This window comes from Cydia splendana, chromosome 14 (genome assembly GCF_910591565.1).
Source record: "Cydia splendana chromosome 14, ilCydSple1.2, whole genome shotgun sequence".
In the NCBI taxonomy this organism is placed as follows: Eukaryota; Metazoa; Arthropoda; class Insecta; order Lepidoptera; family Tortricidae; genus Cydia; species Cydia splendana.
In genome coordinates this window covers 832740-854481 of record NC_085973.1, presented here as the reverse complement: position 1 = coordinate 854481, position 21742 = coordinate 832740, and the positions used below count along the sequence as shown (strand labels likewise).

General features: G+C 37.2%; 1 protein-coding gene and 1 long non-coding RNA gene across 3 annotated transcripts in view; both read right to left on the bottom strand.

The window, feature by feature from the left end:
- LOC134797092 (uncharacterized) overlaps positions 1 to 17846 on the bottom strand; it is a 119272-nt gene extending 101426 nt beyond the window's left edge. Inside the window, exon 1 of the long non-coding RNA XR_010145037.1 lies at positions 17741 to 17846. This is a non-coding gene — a long non-coding RNA (uncharacterized LOC134797092). The remainder of the gene's footprint in view (positions 1 to 17740) is intronic.
- LOC134797062 (uncharacterized) lies at positions 6886 to 21260 on the bottom strand. Of its 2 annotated transcripts, none has more exons than XM_063769283.1 (2): positions 21146 to 21260; positions 6886 to 7592 (listed from the first exon to the last, which is right to left on the bottom strand). In XM_063769283.1, the coding sequence occupies exon 2, from the start codon at positions 7590 to 7592 to the stop codon at positions 7026 to 7028; it is 567 nt and encodes a 188-aa protein (XP_063625353.1). In that variant the 5' UTR covers positions 21146 to 21260; the 3' UTR covers positions 6886 to 7025. The 2 variants fall into 2 exon arrangements, with proteins under 2 accessions (XP_063625353.1, XP_063625352.1); XM_063769282.1 differs by lacking the exon at positions 21146 to 21260 and adding an exon at positions 10321 to 10392.
- Between the last annotated feature and the right edge of the window lie 482 nt (positions 21261 to 21742).

Genomic DNA, 21742 nt, shown 5'->3' with positions numbered 1-21742 from the left:
TCCAACATTTTATTTGTCATCGTATTGCTATTCGATGGTAGATGGCGCTAAAATCAAGTTTTGATTTTAGTTATTCTATCGTCCACTAGATGGTATAGTTAGCGAAGTATTTCAATCTTGAGAAAAATGTTCAAAAATCATGTTCTCAATAAATAATTTACTTAAGTGTTTGTTTTAATATCTATACGAATATTCGTTGTTAAATCAGTAAATACAAGGTTGTTAATTTTCTTTCAGTTAGGATTTCGAGCAAAAGCTTAGCATACAGGTTGTATTACTTAAATAAAACTTCCGTCGTAATCTTTCTCAAGTTTTATTAGATCGCTTTTCGAATATTATACTTTAACATTTATATTGAAATTTTTACATAATCCCGAAAAAGGTCCTACAGTTGAAGAATATCTCTTTACAGTGTTATTTTAATATCAAAACATTAATTATCAGTAGGTAAGTATTTAACCATTGTTATAATATTTGGATACCATGGCCAATATGCGTATGATCGGCACGTCCTAGTGAAATGTGGAATAGACTAGACTCGTAACAAAGAAAGCACATAACTAATTCGACAAACACAACAGGTACCCAAACTAAAGTGAAAACGGGATTTCACTTTAGTTTACTTACTTGTTAAATCAAAATCGAAAGGGACTGCCCGAAAGTTATTTAGTCGAGTAGTTTTCCCTGTCTGTTGTTGGCGGCAGTTTCCGGAACCCGAATTTTCGGAAACATTTTAACTTTGCCTTGGTCAGAGACAGCTATTGATATAGATTGATAGTCTGTATTGAAAGTCGTATTCCGTATTATAGTACCAGGTGTTCTGGCAACCGTTGTGAAGCCATTTAAAGTGTACATATGGCATCAAAAGTAGGTACTGCATCAGAGACTATGCGTCAAAAGTATCTACACCTAGTGGGTATCTGGTATAGGCTATTGGAACTGAAAGTCGGAGAGAATGACGACAGATGAACTAAAATATTAACGGATATGTAAGAAAAACGTGGCCCATTAAAACTAACGTTTATTAAACAAATAATTAAGCGGACCTCAGGCTACCATGAACCGTGGCGAAATGCCGGGACGAGGAAGAAGATTAAACAAATAATTAACTTTTCAGTCATAAAGTCATAATTACTTTTTACATTAATTCCTGTTCCAGAGAATTAATATAAGAAGCAAAAAGGTACTAACTCACCCTAGCCGAAGATTTACAGGTTAATTTGCGAGGAAACATAATTTACAATTTTACTGAAATACTGTCTTAATAATTTCAGCCGTTTTGTAAATTATGAAAGTGTAATCAGGATTGACGTCGGTATTTGGATCTCAGACATTTACTGAATTATGTTACTTTGTCATTGATTATTATTTATGACTGGAACTCCCTTAATTTGGCAACGTCCAAAAATCTTTGACACAATTTAGGTATGTATTTTATTCTTGACCAGAATCATTGATCAATACTATTGAGCGCCGAGAAGGTTTGAACACTTTGAACTCACGAAATTGTGCAATATTTTCTGCCAAGTTAAGGGTTAAAGAATGAGTAGGTACGGGTTGGTCTAAGGTGACTTTTAATAAATACCTGCCTAAAGCTTTTCAAAAACTCAGCAAGCCATAGTATTCTGGTCATATTAAAACCTCTGCCCACGACAGCGACAGTTTAGCAACAATGTCGCCCACACGCTACAAATAGCAAGTTATGAACAAAATATAATTATAGCGACACGTCACAATATGTTTGGGGACAGAAGTTCCTAATTGTTTGACACAATGTAACACCCCCAGTGGTGGGGGTGTGTTCGAAAACGCGCTACGTCAGTATGTGAATTAGATTGGACATCCATGGAGTTTCCATAGGCCACCGTGCTCGATTATCATCAGGCGCGCTGCATATTTGTTGCCACTTTGCTACCGATATGGTAAACGTAGTTATTTATTTTACAAGGGTGCAAAGTTGTTGTTTAACCCTTTGACCGAACAAGAGAAAGATTCCAAAATTAAAGTTCGGAGTAGCGAGTTGTTCAAACAGTGGAATTTTGAGCGTTTCGATTTCGATTGGGCTTGAATTAGAATAGGATAAAAACTAGCAGAATACAGGTCCAGGTCAATGTTTCATTGTTAACATGTTTGTTTGGTGTAAGTTGTCGGACGATTCAGGCGGCTAAGATAACTTTGTTGCTTACGAGTAGATTACATTCTAGACTCCATATTGAGGTTAGACATAGCTAGAGTAGAGACTCTAGCTTGCTGAATGGTGAATAAAAACAGCTAGCCTGTAACTCATAGTTAGTAGACTGAGTTCAATTACATGCATGCATGCAGTGCATGCTTTTCGAAAAATTTCATTTTGGAAACGTAAATATCGATTACGAGTATATCGATCACCATACAAAAATATGAGCAGTTTCTAACATTTTTAACGTGAGTATTTTGTAATTTTGAAAACTCCTAAGGCTAGGAGGAGGGCCTACCGCAAACACCGATGTTCAGTTAGTCCAAGCAAAGTTACGGAGTCATAAATTGTGTTCCAAGCATTTCCCTCTATGTATATCTCTTCTTGTTGTTTGGCCTATTTGACAAGATTAGATTGGAGACTAATTCGACTTTACAAAATCTTGTTTTATTTATAATGATACTTGTGTATCTTCCTACTTATGTACATATAAAATAACAGCAGATTTATCTATTCTATCAAATTATGAGTGAAATAACGCAGATTTTATAGATTTTTTTTAATGTTTCACTCAAAAGCCTGACCTTCCAAAAATAAATATTCCAAGACAAAATTCGTCTTTAAACGCCTCAAAGTATTAGCGTCGTATTTATATTTTAACACTTCATCATCCTAACGGCCGCCATTCGTCTCCGATAAAATCTGTTTAATGGTGGGGACCACTTTGTCAACACACTTTCCGGTAAAAAGTGGATTTCGGATATCGTGAGGTCTCATTTTGCTGACATCTATTTTGGAAGTAAATTGTGAAGTTGACTGATTGAACACCAACCTGTTGTATACTATGGGGCAATAAATAAAGGTCAATTTGTTTTGAAATTTGCTTAGGTATACGTAGGTACATACATGCAAAACTAACAAAAAATAAAGGGAACTAAATAATACTTAGTTTGAATCCGTACTGTCATATTGACGATGTTCACAAAAAGACAGATTTAAAAATATACCTATCATAAAAATCTGCGTCAAAAATCCACTAGGTACTTTATTAGCTAAGCAAAATTAAAACAGTATTAACTAAGCTTTAGAAAAACTTAAAATCCTAAAACGTTAAACCTGGGCTAGCGTCTAGATTATTTTGTGTAAAGGTATTGTAATTTTGCGAATATAAAGGTTTGTGCACACTATTGTAACGAGACTATTTATAGGTTTTAACGCTTTGAATGCCAAGAATCTTTAAAGCTACCATGAGTGTATGAAAGCCGCCCGTTTCACTATCGCTGGAGGATCTAACAGCACAAGCTATTAATTTAATTTCGAACTTGAATGTAAGTATATTATATTTGCATGTATGTATATACTATAGTTTTCAAGCTCACATAATCATGTACCTTATTTATACATAAGATACCTGAACCAAAGAAGGCCCATCGTTATTTTTTTTCGTTTAGTTTAGTCTATGGTTCCTACTAGCGAACATGGACGCAATATGAACCGATTCACACTTATAAAAGTATGAAATTTTGAAAGTAGGCAAGCTGAAGAACCGGGCCTTCTTTGGCTCCTCCTTACCTTATAAGGTATACGATTGAGATCGTATACCTTATAAGGTACCCTAAGGTACCCTAACCTAATGAGTAACCTAATGGTAAGGTAACCTAATGAGTTAGGTTATAAAGAAAACTTGTTGGTCACGTCATATTTCTGTAATAAAGAAAAAAAAAACATTTAATGACAAAGTTTTATTAAATAAATATTTCGTACTCTCTAATGGTTACTCTACACCTTGGCCTATCATAGTGGTCCAATATGATGGGCCAACGTGTAGAGAAGGTAGTGGTGTCAGATGGCTTATGGCGCGCGGGATGGCGATGGGATGGCCGCGATGTCGATTTTTCGTCCGCACATCAAAGGTGGTGGGCCAGCGATGGCGGTACACATCTACACGTGGCCCAATCCACAGTGCGTGCTTGAACGCCGTCGAGTGTGGACGTTTGTGCTCAGTAACAATTTACGGTTTCTTTTGATTAAAAATCACGAGTACGTGGCCTCATTATGGACGTAATGAAGGAATGAATGAATTTACGTAGACAGTACATTTATAATTTAAATAAATAAATATAACAATACATACCAATAGGTACTTAAAAAAATGAATATTAGATACACTAGGTATACATAGTAAGTACCTACAGTCCTACATTGCTCAATTTGCAGCCACAGCTACGGCCATGTTGGTAAACTTGTAACAAAATTAAATAACAATTATAATATGGTCTAAAATAATTTAAGAAAATTAAGGTAACATGAAATTAAATTTTTTTTATTAATTCTTTAAAAAATCTAACATAATTTTTTTTCGGGAAGTAGGTATCATCAAAAAACTCCTGCAACTACTACGCCATTTTTTAAAAATTACTTGAAGAAAATATTGATACGTGGCATATAGATAAATTGCTGCAACGGCTAAAGCATCCACGTCCATCTTGGAAATCGGATAGATCACAACTGAATGTTGCCATCGTGTAGTTGCGTTCCAACCATCGCATAGCCATCTCGCTGGCCCAGCGCTGGCGCAGCGATGGGCCATCGTGTAGAGGAGCCATAACTATTGCTAATAAAATTGCAAATATTTCAAATCGTAATATGAATGAACTTTCATATCAATGAATTTGAAATATTCGTATAGCACATTTATTTGAAATGAATTTGATTTTAAATCACAGATCTCATCTATATTCGAAACAGGCGTATCAATTTATTAATATCTAGAATATTTATTTACAAAACCTGTGTGATGTAGTTCGACAGACTTCAGGTACCTAACTTATCAAAATTGTAGGTTTATTGTGTCAAATAGGTACTTTGAGTTGCGTTCTTTATCAATTAAAGTGAAAAACAATTAAAATAGGCTACTTTGTATGGATAATTTCTCTTTTATTATAAATAGCTGCTTTGTTACTGCACACCGTTGTATGGGGACCTTGCACTTTGAGACTATGCGCTGAAACTTGGCACAGTTGATTCGTAGCTGGTCTTGAGCAGATTAAAGACCGGGAGCCGTCGAGAGCCACCTCTCATTTAGTGGGGGGGGAGGGGGAAAGTTCGACGCTGCCGCGCTTCACTTGGAGCAACATTTCTCTAAAACTATACCTATTAGGGCATGTAATATATCATTTTCGGATAAATTAAGGATGAAGAATCTAGTTTTGGAACAAAAACAATGCACTTTCTAACAAAAAAAAAAGCATAAAGTAGAAAAGACTAAAAAACGTATTTTTGATTTTTTCATAATTGCCATTTTTTTTAAAAGTGTAGCAGGAATCTGAAAACAAAAACTAACAGTCGTAAAGCTACACTTATTACGTTTAAGAAAATATATAGTTTAATATACAAAACTGTTGATAAATGGGAGATTAAAAATAATATTAAGCGTGGGTCAGAGTGATCTCAATACAAAATATTATGAATGTGGGAAAGTTACTTATAATTTGTTCTACAATCGTTTATTTTTCTTGTTTTTCGTAAATAACTCGTAAACGGTAGCCCACAGCAAAAAATTATCTGTTACGTAAATAATCTGTTTCAGATTTCTTATAAAATAAGTACTACTGTTTTTCGCTACCATCAATATTAAAAAAAATATTGAAGGGAGAAAATAAATACTTAGGTCCCCTTTTTTAGTCATTCGTAAATAACTCGTAAACGATGGCCAATAGCAAAAAATTTTTTAGTACATGAATAATTTACATAAAATTTCCTACAAAAAAGGTCATTCAAACTTTTTCGCTAGGATCAATATTAAAAACGATATTAAAGAGAGAAAATAAATTCTAAGGTCCCCTTTTTAAATATTGATCCTAGCGAAAAAGTTTGAATAACCTTATTTGTAGGAAATTTTATGCTAATTATTCATGTGTTAAAATATTTTTTGCTATTGGCCATCCTTTACGAGTTATTTACGAATGACTAAAAAAGGGGACCTGAGTATTTATTTTCTCCCTTCAATATTTTTTTTAAATATTGATCTTAGCGAAAAAAAGTTGCACTTATTTTATAAGAAATCTGAAACAGATTATTTACGTAAAAGATATTTTTTTGCTGTGGGCTACCGTTTACGAGTTATTTACGAAAAACTAAAAAAATAAACGATTGTAGAACAAATTATAAGTAACTTTCCCACATTAATAATATTTTGTATTGAGATCACTCTGGCCCACGCTTAATATTATTTTTTATCTCCCATGTAACAACGGTTTTGTATAATAAACTATATATTTTCTTAAACGTAATAAGTGTAGCTTTACAACTATATTTTCTGTTTTCAGATTCCTACTACACTTAAAAAAAAATTGGTAATTATGAAAAAATCCAAGATACGTTTTTTTGTCTTTTCTACTTTATGTTTTTTTTTTTGTTAGAAAGTGCATTGTTTTGGTTCCAAAAAAAAGTTCCTCATCCTTAATTTATCCGAAAATGATATATCACATGCCCTAATAGGTACAGTTTTAGAGAAATGTTGCTCCAAGTGAAGCGCGGCGGCGTCGAACTTCCCCCCCTCCCCCCCACTAAATGAGACGTGGCTCTCGAGGTCTCCCGGTCTGTATCTGCTCATGACCAGCTAAGAATCAACTGTGCCAAGTTTCAGCGCATAGTCACAAAGTGCAAGGTGTCGTGCACTAACAAACTAGCTAAAATTATAAGTCACTAGGCTTTCAGTGCGCCCGCGTCCTAAACCACTAAAAAGCACAAAGAGATCGGAAAAGCCAAGGCTTTTACCTAAAATCACATTAGAACGGACTTTTAACAAATCCCATTTATTAACAACCTTATGCAGTCTAATTAGAGTTCATTTTCCATAAGCGTAGAACCCGTGGCCGGCGCCGTGGCCACCGAAGTACAGACCATTTCCAAACCCGCCGTAGAACGTTCTAAAATGGTTCATGTCGTCTCTATCTTCTGCCTTCTTTTCAACTCTTAAATGCCCAAACTTCTGTGCTCTTAAAGGTATTACAGACAAATCGTGCAATAGTTGTTGCTGTATTAGATTGTGTTGTTGTTGTACATTATGTTGTGGCACATAATTATGTTGGATTGGCACTAAAATTGGCACTAATTGCGTTGGATGCGTGATGTTCGTAGACGAATGTGACACAGTTTGCGAGAACACAGGAATCTGTCCATGACTAGTGACTATATGTTGAAGTCCGGTATGCACGGAACTGTGATGCACATTTGACGTGGCTGGTAGTACGTGTAGCTGCGATGGTAGCAGCAGATGATGAGTGACAGGGAGAGGATATGCTATGTTTATCCCTTTCTTTTTTCTGAGGTCTCTCTTGATGTCGTGGAAGTCTTTCTGAGGTAGATTGAAGGCTGGCTGGATCGCGAAGACTAGGATGAGGTATGGCAACATCTGAAAAAAGAAAGAAATTGTTTATAACACGGATTTAAGTACAAAATCCAGGTCCAAAAATGTGTTCAAAAGTCAATGAGGTAGAGTCCGCTCATTTTGGTAAAGGTAATGTTGATTCTGAGAAAGTATAGATAACTAAGGTTCTCTTAGATTTGGACGAACATTTATAGAGCCAGTTAATGATTCTTCTTTAATTTTTTTTATTTATCCTTCAAGCCATGTAGACACTAGGTAGGTACCTATATTAATTAAGTTCAAAGCTCAACTTTCAGAGCAACACAATTAACTCCTCTCATATAAAAGCACACACTGCCGTTAATAATGAGTTTCCGAGACCCGAGTAATTAACGAAATAAAGCCAAACGAGAACCCGATTCGAACTTTGATTTTTGCCAATTTGATCTAATTTAGACATCACTCGCTCGTGATAGGAGAGTTGAGTTAGTTTTATAGATGCTTACAAAGTCGATCAAAAATACAAAATATTTTTACGAATATGATACTTTAAATACTCGCGTTTTGTACACATATAGTATTAACGATATGAACAGGTAATACATATTATATCGCGGTAGACCCGTTCATAACACAAAATTTTTTTAGGAATATTTTTCTCACTAACTACACATCAATCATTAAAAATGATACATAACTATGTACAAAAAGAATAGATAGTATAGAGGGGTCCTGTCATTGTAAATTTTGTAGTCACTGTAAATTTACTGCCATCTATCGACACACGACTAAAACTCAAAATGAAAACGTATAAAGTTATCAAAAAATGTATATATATGGATAAATGATTTTATTATTTTTATATCATTTTGATCCATGTTCATTCACTGATATCTATGTGTTAAAATTGTTAAATATGAAACGGTGTCGTCACGCCATCTAGCCGAGGATAGGCTAAAGGTGTGTGCGCCATCTATTCGAGAATGACTTTTGCTTGAATTCCGAGGCACGTTTTTTCCTTAGACTTTATTCGTCTTATACGAAGTTACATATGTCTTTGATTTTACTATGGAAATTGACAATAACACCGACTAACCGACGCGTTCGTACTAGTAGTGCAGCTGCGGTCAGAAATGGAATGTTACCCTTTAGCTTTGATACAAAAACAAAAATGTAAAAAAAAAACCGGGCAAGTGCGAGTCGGACTCGCGCACGAAGGGTTCCGTACCATAATGCAAAAAAAAAAAACAAAAAAAAAGCAAAAAAAAAAACGCTCACCCATCCAAATACTGACCACTCCCGACGTTGCTTAACTTTGGTCAAAAATCACGTTTGTTGTATGGGAGCCCCATTTAAATCTTTATTTTATTCTGTTTTTAGTATTTGTTGTTATAGCGGCAACAGAAATACATCATCTGTGAAAATTTCAACTGTCTAGCTATCACGGTTCGTGAGATACAGCCTGGTGACAGACGGACGGACGGACGGACGGACGGACGGACAGCGAAGTCTTAGTAATAGGGTCCCGTTTTACCCTTTGGGTACGGAACCCTAAAAACAACTTATTTTTGGGCCTCATTTTGCATTGGTGCGAGCGAGAAGCGAAAATAGCAAGTTTATAACAAAATATAAATTTCGAAGCCGCTTTGAGTCGGAAATCACGTTAAGTGTCATCAATCTTAATAATCGTATGGTCGAAGTGCTTTGATAATCCTGCTGCAAGCTGATGAGTTAGGATCTGCCTATTAGCCTCCTGTTTAGATTAATTAGGTGATCATATTACTGAGCCAGAGATTTAGGTCTAATTCAGCTTTTCTTTTTGGTGAAATGCTTACTTAAAGCCTAAAATTATGCTACCAGCTACGTACCAGCTTCACAAAGTCTAAGTTACGCTAGTTAGTTGTATGTAAAACTTCTACTCGCTCTAATTCCTTTATACTACAATTTATAGCAATGAAAACTACTATTACAGTCACCTGCAATAATATGTGACACGACGAAGGCCGCAAAAATATCTGACACGATCTTATTTGTAGAGCCATAAGAGCGTGTCACATATTTATGCGGGCTTCGAAGAGGCACATATTATTGCAGGTGACTGTACCAGACATAGGTTATGTTACGAATATGTTCAAGCTATGTTTCATGTCAAAATTCATGTTATTTTAGAATGCCGTTTTATTGTATGGCGGCGGCTATTTATGAAGGGTTAGTTTTGAAAGAACCTTTTCCTGCCCAAGTAAATACGAGTATTTCGTAAGGAACTTTATGGGCATTAATTACTATTTTCTTAAAATTTAAATAAATATATGTTTGAGATTATCATTTGATATACAATACATAAACCACGATATAGTTTAGATTTATCTTGTTTGGATTTTTTTTTCCCCAAAAGTGGCTTCTATGTTTAAAATTCATTTGTTTACGTTACATGTCCGTCTTTGGGTCACAGACTTACATATTTTAATTTAAATAATTGGTCCAGTAGTTTCGGAGCAAATAGGCTGACCGACGGACAGACAGACAGACAGACGCACGAGTGATCCTATAAGGGATCCGTTTTCTCTTTTACGGAACCCTAATAAGCAATGAATTCGTTTCCCTAAACCTAAAATAGCTGTCACTTCATGCCTCCCTGTCTCATTACAAAGAAAATGTGAAAAGGGGTCAAAAACTATCATGAAACCGAAGAAAAACGAGTGGAAGCTGTCCAAACAAGCGGCTCCAAGAAATCAAACTCACTATTATCCCTCAAATAAGGGCCGTGACATACCTGCGTCATATTTCAGGCTGAGCCCATCTGTCAGCAGCCGGTCGTAATGACATGTCAGTCCGGGCGACGTTCTAGCAGCTTGGCGCACTTTTGTTTCAAGCCATCCAATTAGAGTTACACCAAGCAGACCAAGAAAGGTCTGCAGCGATTTAAGATACGTCGTAATTTCATAGAAGTTTGACGTTTAAAATAACACTTGCACTGCGTGAGCATTGAGCAATCAAAATCTCTCAGACTTTTCTTGGTCTAACTCTATGTAGGTTTCGAGGAGATTATTTAGCTTTGAATAAACATACGTTTGTTTATTATAATTAAACACGGTGTTTGTTTCTTGCTCTCCCTTCGAATGCAAAATTGTGCATAACCTACATACATATTATTTTCCTTGGTAATGGTTTTCCGAATGTTTTCCGAGGTTTGCCATGGTTAAACTGAAAGTGGTGTTTAAAGGATAACTCACGTTAAACCGGGCCGTGTCCGACCCGGAGCTTCCGGCGCATCGTTTTCTATGGAAAGCATCACGTGATCGCCTGTCATGTCATAGAAAAGTAAGCGCCAGAAGCTCCGGCCCGGACACGGCCCGGTCTAACGTGAGTCATCCTTAAAGCGACCATTTTCCTCAATCCTGCAAGTGGCAGTAACAGCCCCCGGTCCGAAGGGCCGGATCAGGGCGAGAGTAATGGTTTCCACGGATTTGCGCCGACCTAATTAACGCTGTCACCTGTGTGATTATAATTGCCGCGATGTGATTATAATTAACGCGTTGCTTAGTGACGGCGTAATTTGACGATTAATTTACATACATGTACATAGTGAATTAACGTGTAAAGTGTCATTCTATAGAACTTGCTAACTATGTAAACAAACCGCCATATTGAAACTGTCACTGAATGATGATTTCAGTATGGCGGTTGGTTTACATAGTTAGCAAGTTCCATAGAATGACACTTTAGTAGCAAATGTATTCATAATTGCATCTACTTAGTTAAATAGATTATATTTTGATGATTTTATAAGCTTAATTGACCAATGAAGGTTACTTCTTTAGGTGTTTATTTCTCACTCGTGCAAAAACTACTAAAGGGACTCCGATGAAGTTAGGCGTACATAGTTTATAACTTATACATAAGGTCAATGTGGGGAAACCGTCTATCAGGTAAGATCGTCTACATGCTCTTTCGTCGCTTGTACATACATATTCGGTAGAGCTGAAGGGGCGAAGCTCTTCCTTCCTGACTTTGTCTGAGCGACGTAGGTACGTATACAAATATGAGACTTCTTAAGGGCAAAGGTCAATAGGGATGACGGTCTTCCCAACCAAAAATTGTTTATCTTCTCCACATTTACTTTAAAACCTTTCATAAAACTCATTACTTATATCCCAAAATAAAACATCAACGGAGATGCAATGAGGGTTACAAAAGCGCAGATGAAGACGCGGGCATAGGTTAGTTTAAAATAAACAAGTGACGTATTCAATGTCTTGTTTACCTACATTAGAGATGATCTTCACATTGACCGCGAACTTGATTGATCATTTCACAAATCGATAAATCTCGATCGCATAGTGATTGCCCTTGATTAGTTATGCGAATATTAAACATGGCGATTAGTATAAATTATGTTAAAGGCCGACGGGTAATTAGATTTTTGACTACATGCCCTTTGTGTTTAAGAGCGCTATTACATTTCGGCGTTGAGCGAGTTTAGGTATTTTACGCGCTGCGGCAGGCCGTGCGAGCTCAGTACGCCGATCCCTTCTACCACACTCGCACTACAATGATGGATTAAACATTCTTGATCCTTCGCGAAGCATATTGAAATCAACCATAACAACACTAACTGTACTTAACTTTTAAAGTTCTAAAACTGTTATTTGGTAAGTACGAAAATACTAAATGCAGTGCAAATGTACATAGGGGCTGTTCATAAATTACGTCATCTATTTTTGACGATTTTTGACCCCCCCCACCCCTCAAATCATCCATAAATCAAGCTTGTTACGTCTACGTCATGTTACCATCATCCGATGTCCAGACCCCCCCCCCCCCACTCCTCCCATTTGAAACGACGTAATTTATGAATAGCCCCATACTCGTACTTATGAAGGTATATTACTTTACTTTCATCATCAGACCCTCAGTACTACCTTGTGTCAAAGATCTTGTTGCGACAAATCAAACGAGCCCAAACACGAAGTGGTTCAGTTACATGGTAGACTGTTACCCGTGGCCACCTTCCAGCTCCATCATCAGATCCTGAGTACTATCTTGTGTCTAAGGTCTTGTTGAGACGAATCAAACGAGCCTAAACACGAAGTGGTGTAGTTGAATGGTTGATTGGTACCGGTGACCACCTTCCGGCTCCAACATCAGACCCTGAGTACTATCTTGTGTCAAAGATCTTATAGAAACGAATAAAACGAGCCTAAACACGAAGTGGTTTAGTGGCATGGTTGATTGGTACCGGTGACCACCTTCCGGCTCCATCATCAGACCCTGAGTATTATCTTGTGCCAAAGATCTTGTTGAGACGAATCAAACGAGCCCAAACACGAAGTGGTTTAGTTGCATGGTTGATTGGTACCGGTGACCACCTTCCGGCTCCATCATCAGACCCTGAGTACTATCTTAAGTCAAAGATCTTGTTGAGACGAATAAAACGAGCCTAAACACGAAGTGGTTTAGTTGCATTGTTGATTGGTACTGGTGACCACCTTCCGGCTCCATCATCAGACCCTGAGTACTATCTTAAGTCAAAGATCTTGTTGAGCCGAATCAAACGAGCCCAAACACGAAGTGGTTTAGTTGCATGGTTGATTGGTACCGGTGACCACCTTCCGGCTCCATCATCAGACCCTGAGTACTATCTTGTGTCAAAGATCTTGTTGAGATGAATAAAACGAGCCTAAACACGAAGTGGTGTAGTTGCATGGTTGATTGGTACCGGTGACCACCTTCCGGCTCCAACATCAGACCCTGAGTACTATCTTGTGTCAAAGATCTTATAGAAACGAATAAAACGAGCCTAAACACGAAGTGGTTTAGTGGCATGGTTGATTGGTACCGGTGACCACCTTCCGGCTCCATCATCAGACCCTGAGTATTATCTTGTGCCAAAGATCTTGTTGAGACGAATCAAACGAGCCCAAACACGAAGTGGTTTAGTTGCATGGTTGATTGGTACCGGTGACCACCTTCCGGCTCCATCATCAGACCCTGAGTACTATCTTAAGTCAAAGATCTTGTTGAGACGAATAAAACGAGCCTAAACACGAAGTGGTTTAGTTGCATTGTTGATTGGTACTGGTGACCACCTTCCGGCTCCATCATCAGACCCTGAGTACTATCTTAAGTCAAAGATCTTGTTGAGCCGAATCAAACGAGCCCAAACACGAAGTGGTTTAGTTGCATGGTTGATTGGTACCGGTGACCACCTTCCGGCTCCATCATCAGACCCTGAGTACTATCTTGTGTCAAAGATCTTGTTGAGATGAATAAAACGAGCCTAAACACGAAGTGGTTTAGTTGCATGGTTGATTGGTACCGGTGACCACCTTCCGGCTCCATCATCAGACCCTGAGTACTATCTTGAGTCAAATAAATACATATAGAATGTCAGGTCGTTTCAAATATTTTTAATCCTGTCCGGTAGTTTATTAAACTGTACCATTATAAATTATAATACTATAAAAACAGTGCTAGGATCAAAGTCTCTCGTTGCGGTTTACACGCACACAGTATAGCGTTTTACACGGCGCCCGCCGCACACAATGATAAAAAACCTCGTCGTCGCCGTTGAAAATGTGCGGAGTCGACCGACACACGTCCTGCCTCTACAAGCTCTGCCGCGGCACTGAGCTGGCGCAGCGCGCGTCATCGGTAATATAGAGTAGTTTTCAAAAAATTGCCAAAAAATTATAGTAGAATTTCATAAACACTAATGTATACCAACAGTATAAGCAAACGTTGCAGATTGCTTGAGTATGAAAATGACTTCGATATTAAGTAGATTTTCGTAGGAATTGACACTTGTTTCGGAGAGAAAATCGAGTTCGTTTTACTTTGATTTTCTCTTTCTCAAAGGTATGTAGGAAAAATATAGTTTGATATGCCGAAAGTACAGGGTATTAGTAATACAAAATAGCCAGGTTTAGCAGAGTAAAATTCTCAACATTTCCAAATAAGAGCTCGCCATTCAGTGCTTCACGGGGTTTTTCGGAAACGACCATCAGAAAAAAAATCATTACTAATTTAATAAGTCCTTTTTCTAATATTTACAACGATATTTATAAAGATAAGAAGACGCTTTTACTGGAACAAGTACTCATTGTTTCTAATAATGAGAACAAAGTCCTGAATTTCGTCGACTAGTATCATCAATTTTGCATTATTTCGACTTTTCTTGTAAGAGCGCTCTTAAATGTTGACAACTTTTTAAATCAAGTTGTAGTCAACAAGTCAAAGTGTAGGTGACTTCAAAAAATTTGCAATGGTCTAATTACTAGGTATATTTGAATTTTTGTACTGTTGTGTGTTTTGTTATATGTTGTAGCAATTATGTTGTGTTTATAAAAATATATATTCTTGCTTATATTATATTTTTAATATCTGGGAGACCGAGCTTTGCTCGGAAAACATATAAAAACTCAAAAATGCGCCGTTTCTCAGAGATAAGACCTAGCTAGATCGATTTATGGCCCCCGAAAACTCCGATACTATAGCAAATTTCATCGAAATCGTTAGAGCCGTTTCGAGATCCCAGAAAAATAAACAAGAATTGCTCGTTTAAAGGTATTAGATTTGCTTATAATTTATTACATATTTCAATATAGCATGAAAGTGAAGCTTGTACATTTTTAATCTCAAAACCCTGTATGTAACAGCGACAGCGATCGTAACATATCAATACCTACTTATTAAATACTTATAAGACCATTTACTTCCTCAGCAGCTGAAAATGAAATGATTCGTCCACTAAGACCCGTAATCAGTCGCCTGCAGCACAAAGGCCTGATCCTATTCATTATTCGTGGATGCACCTCCCCCCCCCCTCATCCAACCCTCCCCTCTTTCGTTTACTGAGCTAGGCGATGTGCATTTGCTTTTTAAGTTTGAAAATGGTATTTTCTGTGATTTTACGAGCGTGGGTCAGAGACTCTGGAACCGCTTACCCTAATCGAGTTATTAAAACGCTTGTTTTGAGAAACCTCATAATTCGGATTAATTGTATCACCGGTTGAGCTAGTAAAAAGATTAACCCGATATAGAATTAATTGCGAATAGAGGTTAACGACTGACTGACTGGCTTAATCCACATGAGTGACTTAAATTTAAAAGGGGGTTTTCCGGTCCCTGGCACGGGTAGATATATAAGATTTTAAACTTTCGGGTTTTGAACGCATATTAACTCACATTTATAGACGGGTCTATCGCGAATTTATTCATCGTTTAAACGTCGGTAAATAAAGGTAATAAAATATGTGTTGTTTATGTGTATTTTGTGTTATGGGTTAAAAGCCTGAAATAAACGATATTTTATTTTATTTTTATTATATAAATAAATTCGCGATAAACTTGTCTATAAATGTAAGTTAATATGGGTAGATATAATGTTCGAATAAGTGAGGTAATGTTAGATGATACAATTTAATTTGCTATTTCCTTTTCAGGGGCTATGCCTACGCGACAAGTTTTCCATCTTCGCCACATAGATGATTGGTAGTCCTCAACTGTGCGTTTCTCCAGAAACTTGGTGCCTCGCACAGTTAAACTTGGTGCCTCGCACAGCTAAACTTGGTGCCTCGCACACCTAAACTTGGTGCCTCGCACAGCTAAACTTGCTGCCTCGCACAGCTAAACTTGCTGCCTCGCACAGCTAAACTTGCTGCCTTGCACAGCTAAACTTGCTGCCTCGCACAGCTAAACTTGCTGCCTCGCACAGCTAAACTTGCTGCCTCGCAGCTAAACTGTGGAATGTACTCTGATTTAAACTCTCACGATTTTTTACTCATTATTATTCACAAAGACGGGACTTAATCTTCTCAAAGACCACGGGGACAACGCCGTCCTCGAAACGTCGGAGGTAAATTTAAAATTTAATTTTACGCGAAGGCTCGTTGTGAATAAGTAATAATGTGAAATGAACAGTCGCCCGCGGTATTTCAGGACGGATATGACCTTCAAGGAAAGAGCGTACTCCCATCTTAAAGGCCGGCACCGCACTTACAACTCTTCTGGTGTTGCACGTGTCCATGGGCAAACACAAGAGGTCAATAGAGTAAATAATGACACCAAAAATGCATATTTTTAAATATTTTATAAAACCTGACATTTGTCCCACTTCCAATAATGACATCGCTTAATCAGACCGCGTTCAAATCCAAATGCCGCCTCTTTAGGATTCCGCTACTAATTGCCGGCAGATACTTCTCACCTCTAATTAATAGCGGGTTTAACTCACACAGAAATCTGCGGCTAAACCTGATAACTTAATGTTCTGGGAACTGCGAACCTCTATTCACCTATATTAAATATATTAAAAACGGGTCACTCACGTATTTTAAGTCGAAAAACGCTCGACATGTTTCACTCCGTACCGAGGAGTGTCATCAGGAGCTTGCGTTTACGGTGACGGACCGGCGCGGCGCAGACTGCGGGCCGCAGCTCTCCGCGCCCGATGACTCGGCGCAGGCGCCGGTGGCGGCAGGGGGGGCGAGAAACTACCCTCATTATTCGACTATCATTTCATCTCTATTCACCTATCTGTCGCTCAAATGTTCAAGTCTTCAAGAGTGACAGAGAAGCAAATAGACTAAACTTGGATTATTGTATTTCGCACAGTAGCTCCCCTGCTTTGTGCCGTTCAACGAATTTCTAACACAAGGATGACACGCTAGAACGGCCCGGGTCCGGGCCGAGGCAACCGACACTTGACCAGGTGACCGGTGATCACGTGATGCTTTCTATAGAAAACTAAGTGTCAGATGCCTATAATATTTGTTGTGGTGTAGGGCTCGAATCATATTCTTATAATACGGACTTCGGTCCCCAATTTCTCTTTTTCGTTGTCCATGATTCTGTTTGCCGGGCGTTTTCTAGGCCTTTAGATACCTAGGTGGGAATCAGGTTTCCTGAAGATATGCCTAGAGCCTCTAATTTACTATTTTCGATATATCAACTTACTAGGTTTTGTCTTTTGGCATTAGACCTCCAGAGTTGGCAAATTCCGCTTAAGGCGCTGACCATTCCTGGCGACTGGTCTAACGATATGAATTATGGAGTGCCGCACTTGTAGTACTTTGCATACTGAATCAGAGCACTGCTGATAACCGAATTAGTAAATTGAATGTTAAATCCCCTTTACAGGGCACGTTCTGTATTGTAAATTGTAAGGCATAAAGGACCACATCATAACATACTCTTTTTGACGACCGGTCTGGCCTAGTGGGTAGTGACCCTGCCTATGAAGCCGATGGTCCCGGGTTCGAATCCTGGTAAGGGCATTTATTTGTATGATGATACAGATATTTGTTCCTGAGTCATGGTTGTTTTCTATGTATTTAAGTATTTATATATTATATATATCGTTGTCTGAGTACCCACAACACAAGCTTTCTTGAGCTGTGGGGCTTAGTCAATTTGCGTAAAAATGTCCTATAATATTTATTTATTTATTTATTTATTATTATTATTTATTTTTGTAGAGTTTCGTACGAATAATTTTTAAGGACTAGACTAACCAACCAACCACCATGACTACCAGATATTGATTCTTGAAACTGAGTCAAAAACGCCTTATATATCACATTATTACAAGTACCAGAAGTAACTTATGAATACCTACCCTGGCGTTGTAAACCACTAGGTATTTAAAAAAAATGTACTAAGCTTTTATATTTAGTACCCATATCTACTTACTAATAAATACCTAACTAATATTGGCTTTTCTAATTTAAATTTAATATAAAACCTCACAAACCTCATAATAACATACAACAATGTACCTAACCACAACAACAACAAAACAAAACCAAAGTACAATCCAATTTAGTCTGCGCTGTGTTAAAATAAGGTCGGTTCATAATTAAAACATATATAATTACGAATTCATAAATTACAGGGTCAGGGTAGCAACGGGTCTTAATTACAAATATATTATGTTACAATATATCCAACGGGGAAACGCAGCAAGCGTCCTGGGGACCATGCCCCTGGCAACTTTAAGTTTTATAGACGAAATTAAACTATTATACATATATATATTGTACCTATATTGTTATTGTAAATAAAAATAATATACATTTTATTCGATGTCGTGGCAAAAAAAGAAATGTCGAAAAAAGTTTGTTTTGAGTTTCAGTAATAATTGTATGATGCTCCCACTATTCTTGGCTCTGGGTCTATAACATACGGACGGACTGACAGACAGACATCCATAACAAAATCAGAAATTTCCGTTTTTGCCATTTTCTCTACAGAAATCTAAAAATGGACAATTCTTATACTTTTTAACTGTGGAAAAATAAAATTATGCCTTTTTATAAAAAGTTCATTCATAAACAGTTTTTATCTCTGAACCGGTATATCACACGATATAATCAGTCTCAGACACACGCCCGCGTATCTAGGTAACCCTAGGTCCCTACAGAGGGCCTAAAGGTCAGCTTTTGTACCGTCTGGGCATAGAAAGTCTAGGGCTTAGGACGGGTCTAATCATGAAGCTTAATGAACATATATAATGAATAAACAACTTAGCTTTAACGAAATGATTAATAATAATATGAGCGGCAAAAAAAAAACAGAATATATTAAAAAGTTATTTACAAAATTATCGTAGAAAAGTTACACCAGACTGTTTTGCTCCGTAATTGCTTATTTTGATGATCACACTTAATTATTCTCAATGAAATATCTAATGCGAAGAAAATCGTGTAAAGATGGGTTTACAATGAAAGTCCGTGAAAGTACGTATAATAATGAATTAGTGCACAATACGGTAAATTCTATATTCCTACATTAGTAGGAATAATAATAATTACAAATGCGAAAGTAGCTCTATCTGTCTGTCTATCTGCCTTTTCACGCTTAAACTGCTGAACCGAATAAGATCAAATTTGTTATGGATATATTTAAGGCCTGTGGAAGGAAATATGTAAGTATTTATCAATTAGCACCAATAATAACATAATAATTAATAAGTTTATTTCCTGGAAACCTAAATTTAAAGGAAGTTTTGTTCAGAGCCCAGGATTTAAATTCGCTAAACTAAACGCCTTTGCTTGTGAGCCTCATTTGCATTGCTTAATTAATCATATGTGGTTCATGTGGAGATAGTTGGTGCGAGGCCATTCGGTGCCGGCAGGGACTAGTTCATAATGGAGACAGCAATCTCCATACGAACTTATAGAAATAAACTTTGATAACCGTTAGGGCGTAAGGGGGCCCACTGTATCGGCCTGTCAGTTAGAACAAAATTTTGACAGTTCCGAACAACTGACAGGCCGGTACCATCCGGCGGACTGTTAATCAGTGGGCCCCTTAACAGTTGTATTTCATATGCGTGCCAATGGTCTCACAAAAGAGGAAGAAGATCGAAGATCTTGCAAATTACTTAGAGGAGAAAAAGTCGGCAAGCAAACCAGAGACGGGGGAGAGCGATGTTTGTGTTGACGCGAATTTATTACATTTAGGTACTTTAATGAGATTTGCTGTAAATAGCGTCAATTACCTATATTGCGACTTTGTAAATTTATTTGTAACATTTTTGTAAATTTATTTAATATTTTTGTTTTAATTAAATCGGTATCAGTCACATAAGTCACATTTAAGGATGGCTCACGCTACAACGGTCCGGGCCCGGACCGGGGCGTCCGACACTTCAGTTTTCTATAAAAAGCGTCACGTGATTACCGTCACCTGTCATAGAAAAAGAAGTCTCGGACGGCGGCCCGGGCCCGGACGGTTCTAGCGTGAGTCATACTTTTTAAGGCATTCTATATCTCTGCTTAATACCCTAATGTTATTAAAGGCTGAATACCCTAATGTTATTATTTTAAAAGCTTATTAATTGCGTTCCGGTTATCAGCGTGCAATGTTAACAACGAAATTAATTTACTTAAATTGAAAATATAATCGAAATTAAGTACTTTATACAATATTTGTTATATTGTCAATCTCTATTGTATTCTTGTCTCTGCCACCGAGCAGTATTGCGTCTAGTTCACATTGTACAGTCGCGGTGGAATGTGGATTGTGCATTATGCAATATATTTGGAACTTAATCAGATTTTTGACTGCAAATAACAAAGTAAATGAATAATATTGAAAAAAAATTTAAACGTCAAAAAGCGTATGCTTTCTTCTATGAATATATAAATTCAACCTCTACTTTTATTGCTAATTTGAATTTAAATTATTTGTTTTAATTTTAATTAATATGAATCTTAGAGCATAAAATAATTAATAAGCTACTAACATTAGGAACGTAAGTCTACTAACAAATCTGTATGAGTCCATAGTTGCTCGAAATAAATATTTTTCATTAATTCATTAAAATATATTTTTTGCATTTTAATTTATTTTTGTGCTACCTACTTATTCGATATTAGTAATATAATATTTATTTGATACAATGTATATACTTATATGAACTATTGTAATCTTAGGTATTAATTGTAGATTTGTCCTAAGTTCTTAAATTAATTTTGAAATTGACAATCCGCACATCACAATGTGAATTCCCTTTATGAATAATAAAAAGAAAGGGCCATCTATAGACATTTTATTTATGTACTTAAGTGGGAATATAATTGTATGTAACTTACGTTTACTGCACCGCCGCAGTTCACAGTTCACAGTACACGGCACAAGTCACTGTCACCGACTGTCACGGCACGGACAGTGTGCGCGAGCGCAAGTTACACAGTATTCCCAATTTCTTGTTCAGATAGAACGAGGCGAACCAGGGAGTTTAGCCAAGGTGACAATCGTTGATAAAAAACGCCGATCGCCGATTGAAAGTTACAGTACCCGGCGATAAAGATTGCACATCGGTCTTTAGAAAGGGAATATTGGAGACAACGAGAGAGAAAAAGACAACACTCTACGAAGCCGAAATTCCGATGTGCAATCTTTATCGCCAGGTACTGTAAATAATGTACCTACTTATGGAAATAGTCACATGACTTTCCCGAGCACCTGTCATCGGGAATCGCGATACATTTTTAGGGTTCCGTACCCAAAGGGTAAAACGGGACCCTATTACTAAGACTTCGCTGTCCGTCCGTCCGTCTGTCACCAGGCTGTATCTCACGAACCGTGATAGCTAGACAGTTGAAATTTTCACAGATGATGTATTTCTGTTGCCGCTATAACAACAAATACTAAAAACAGAATAAAATAAAGATTTAAATGGGGCTCCC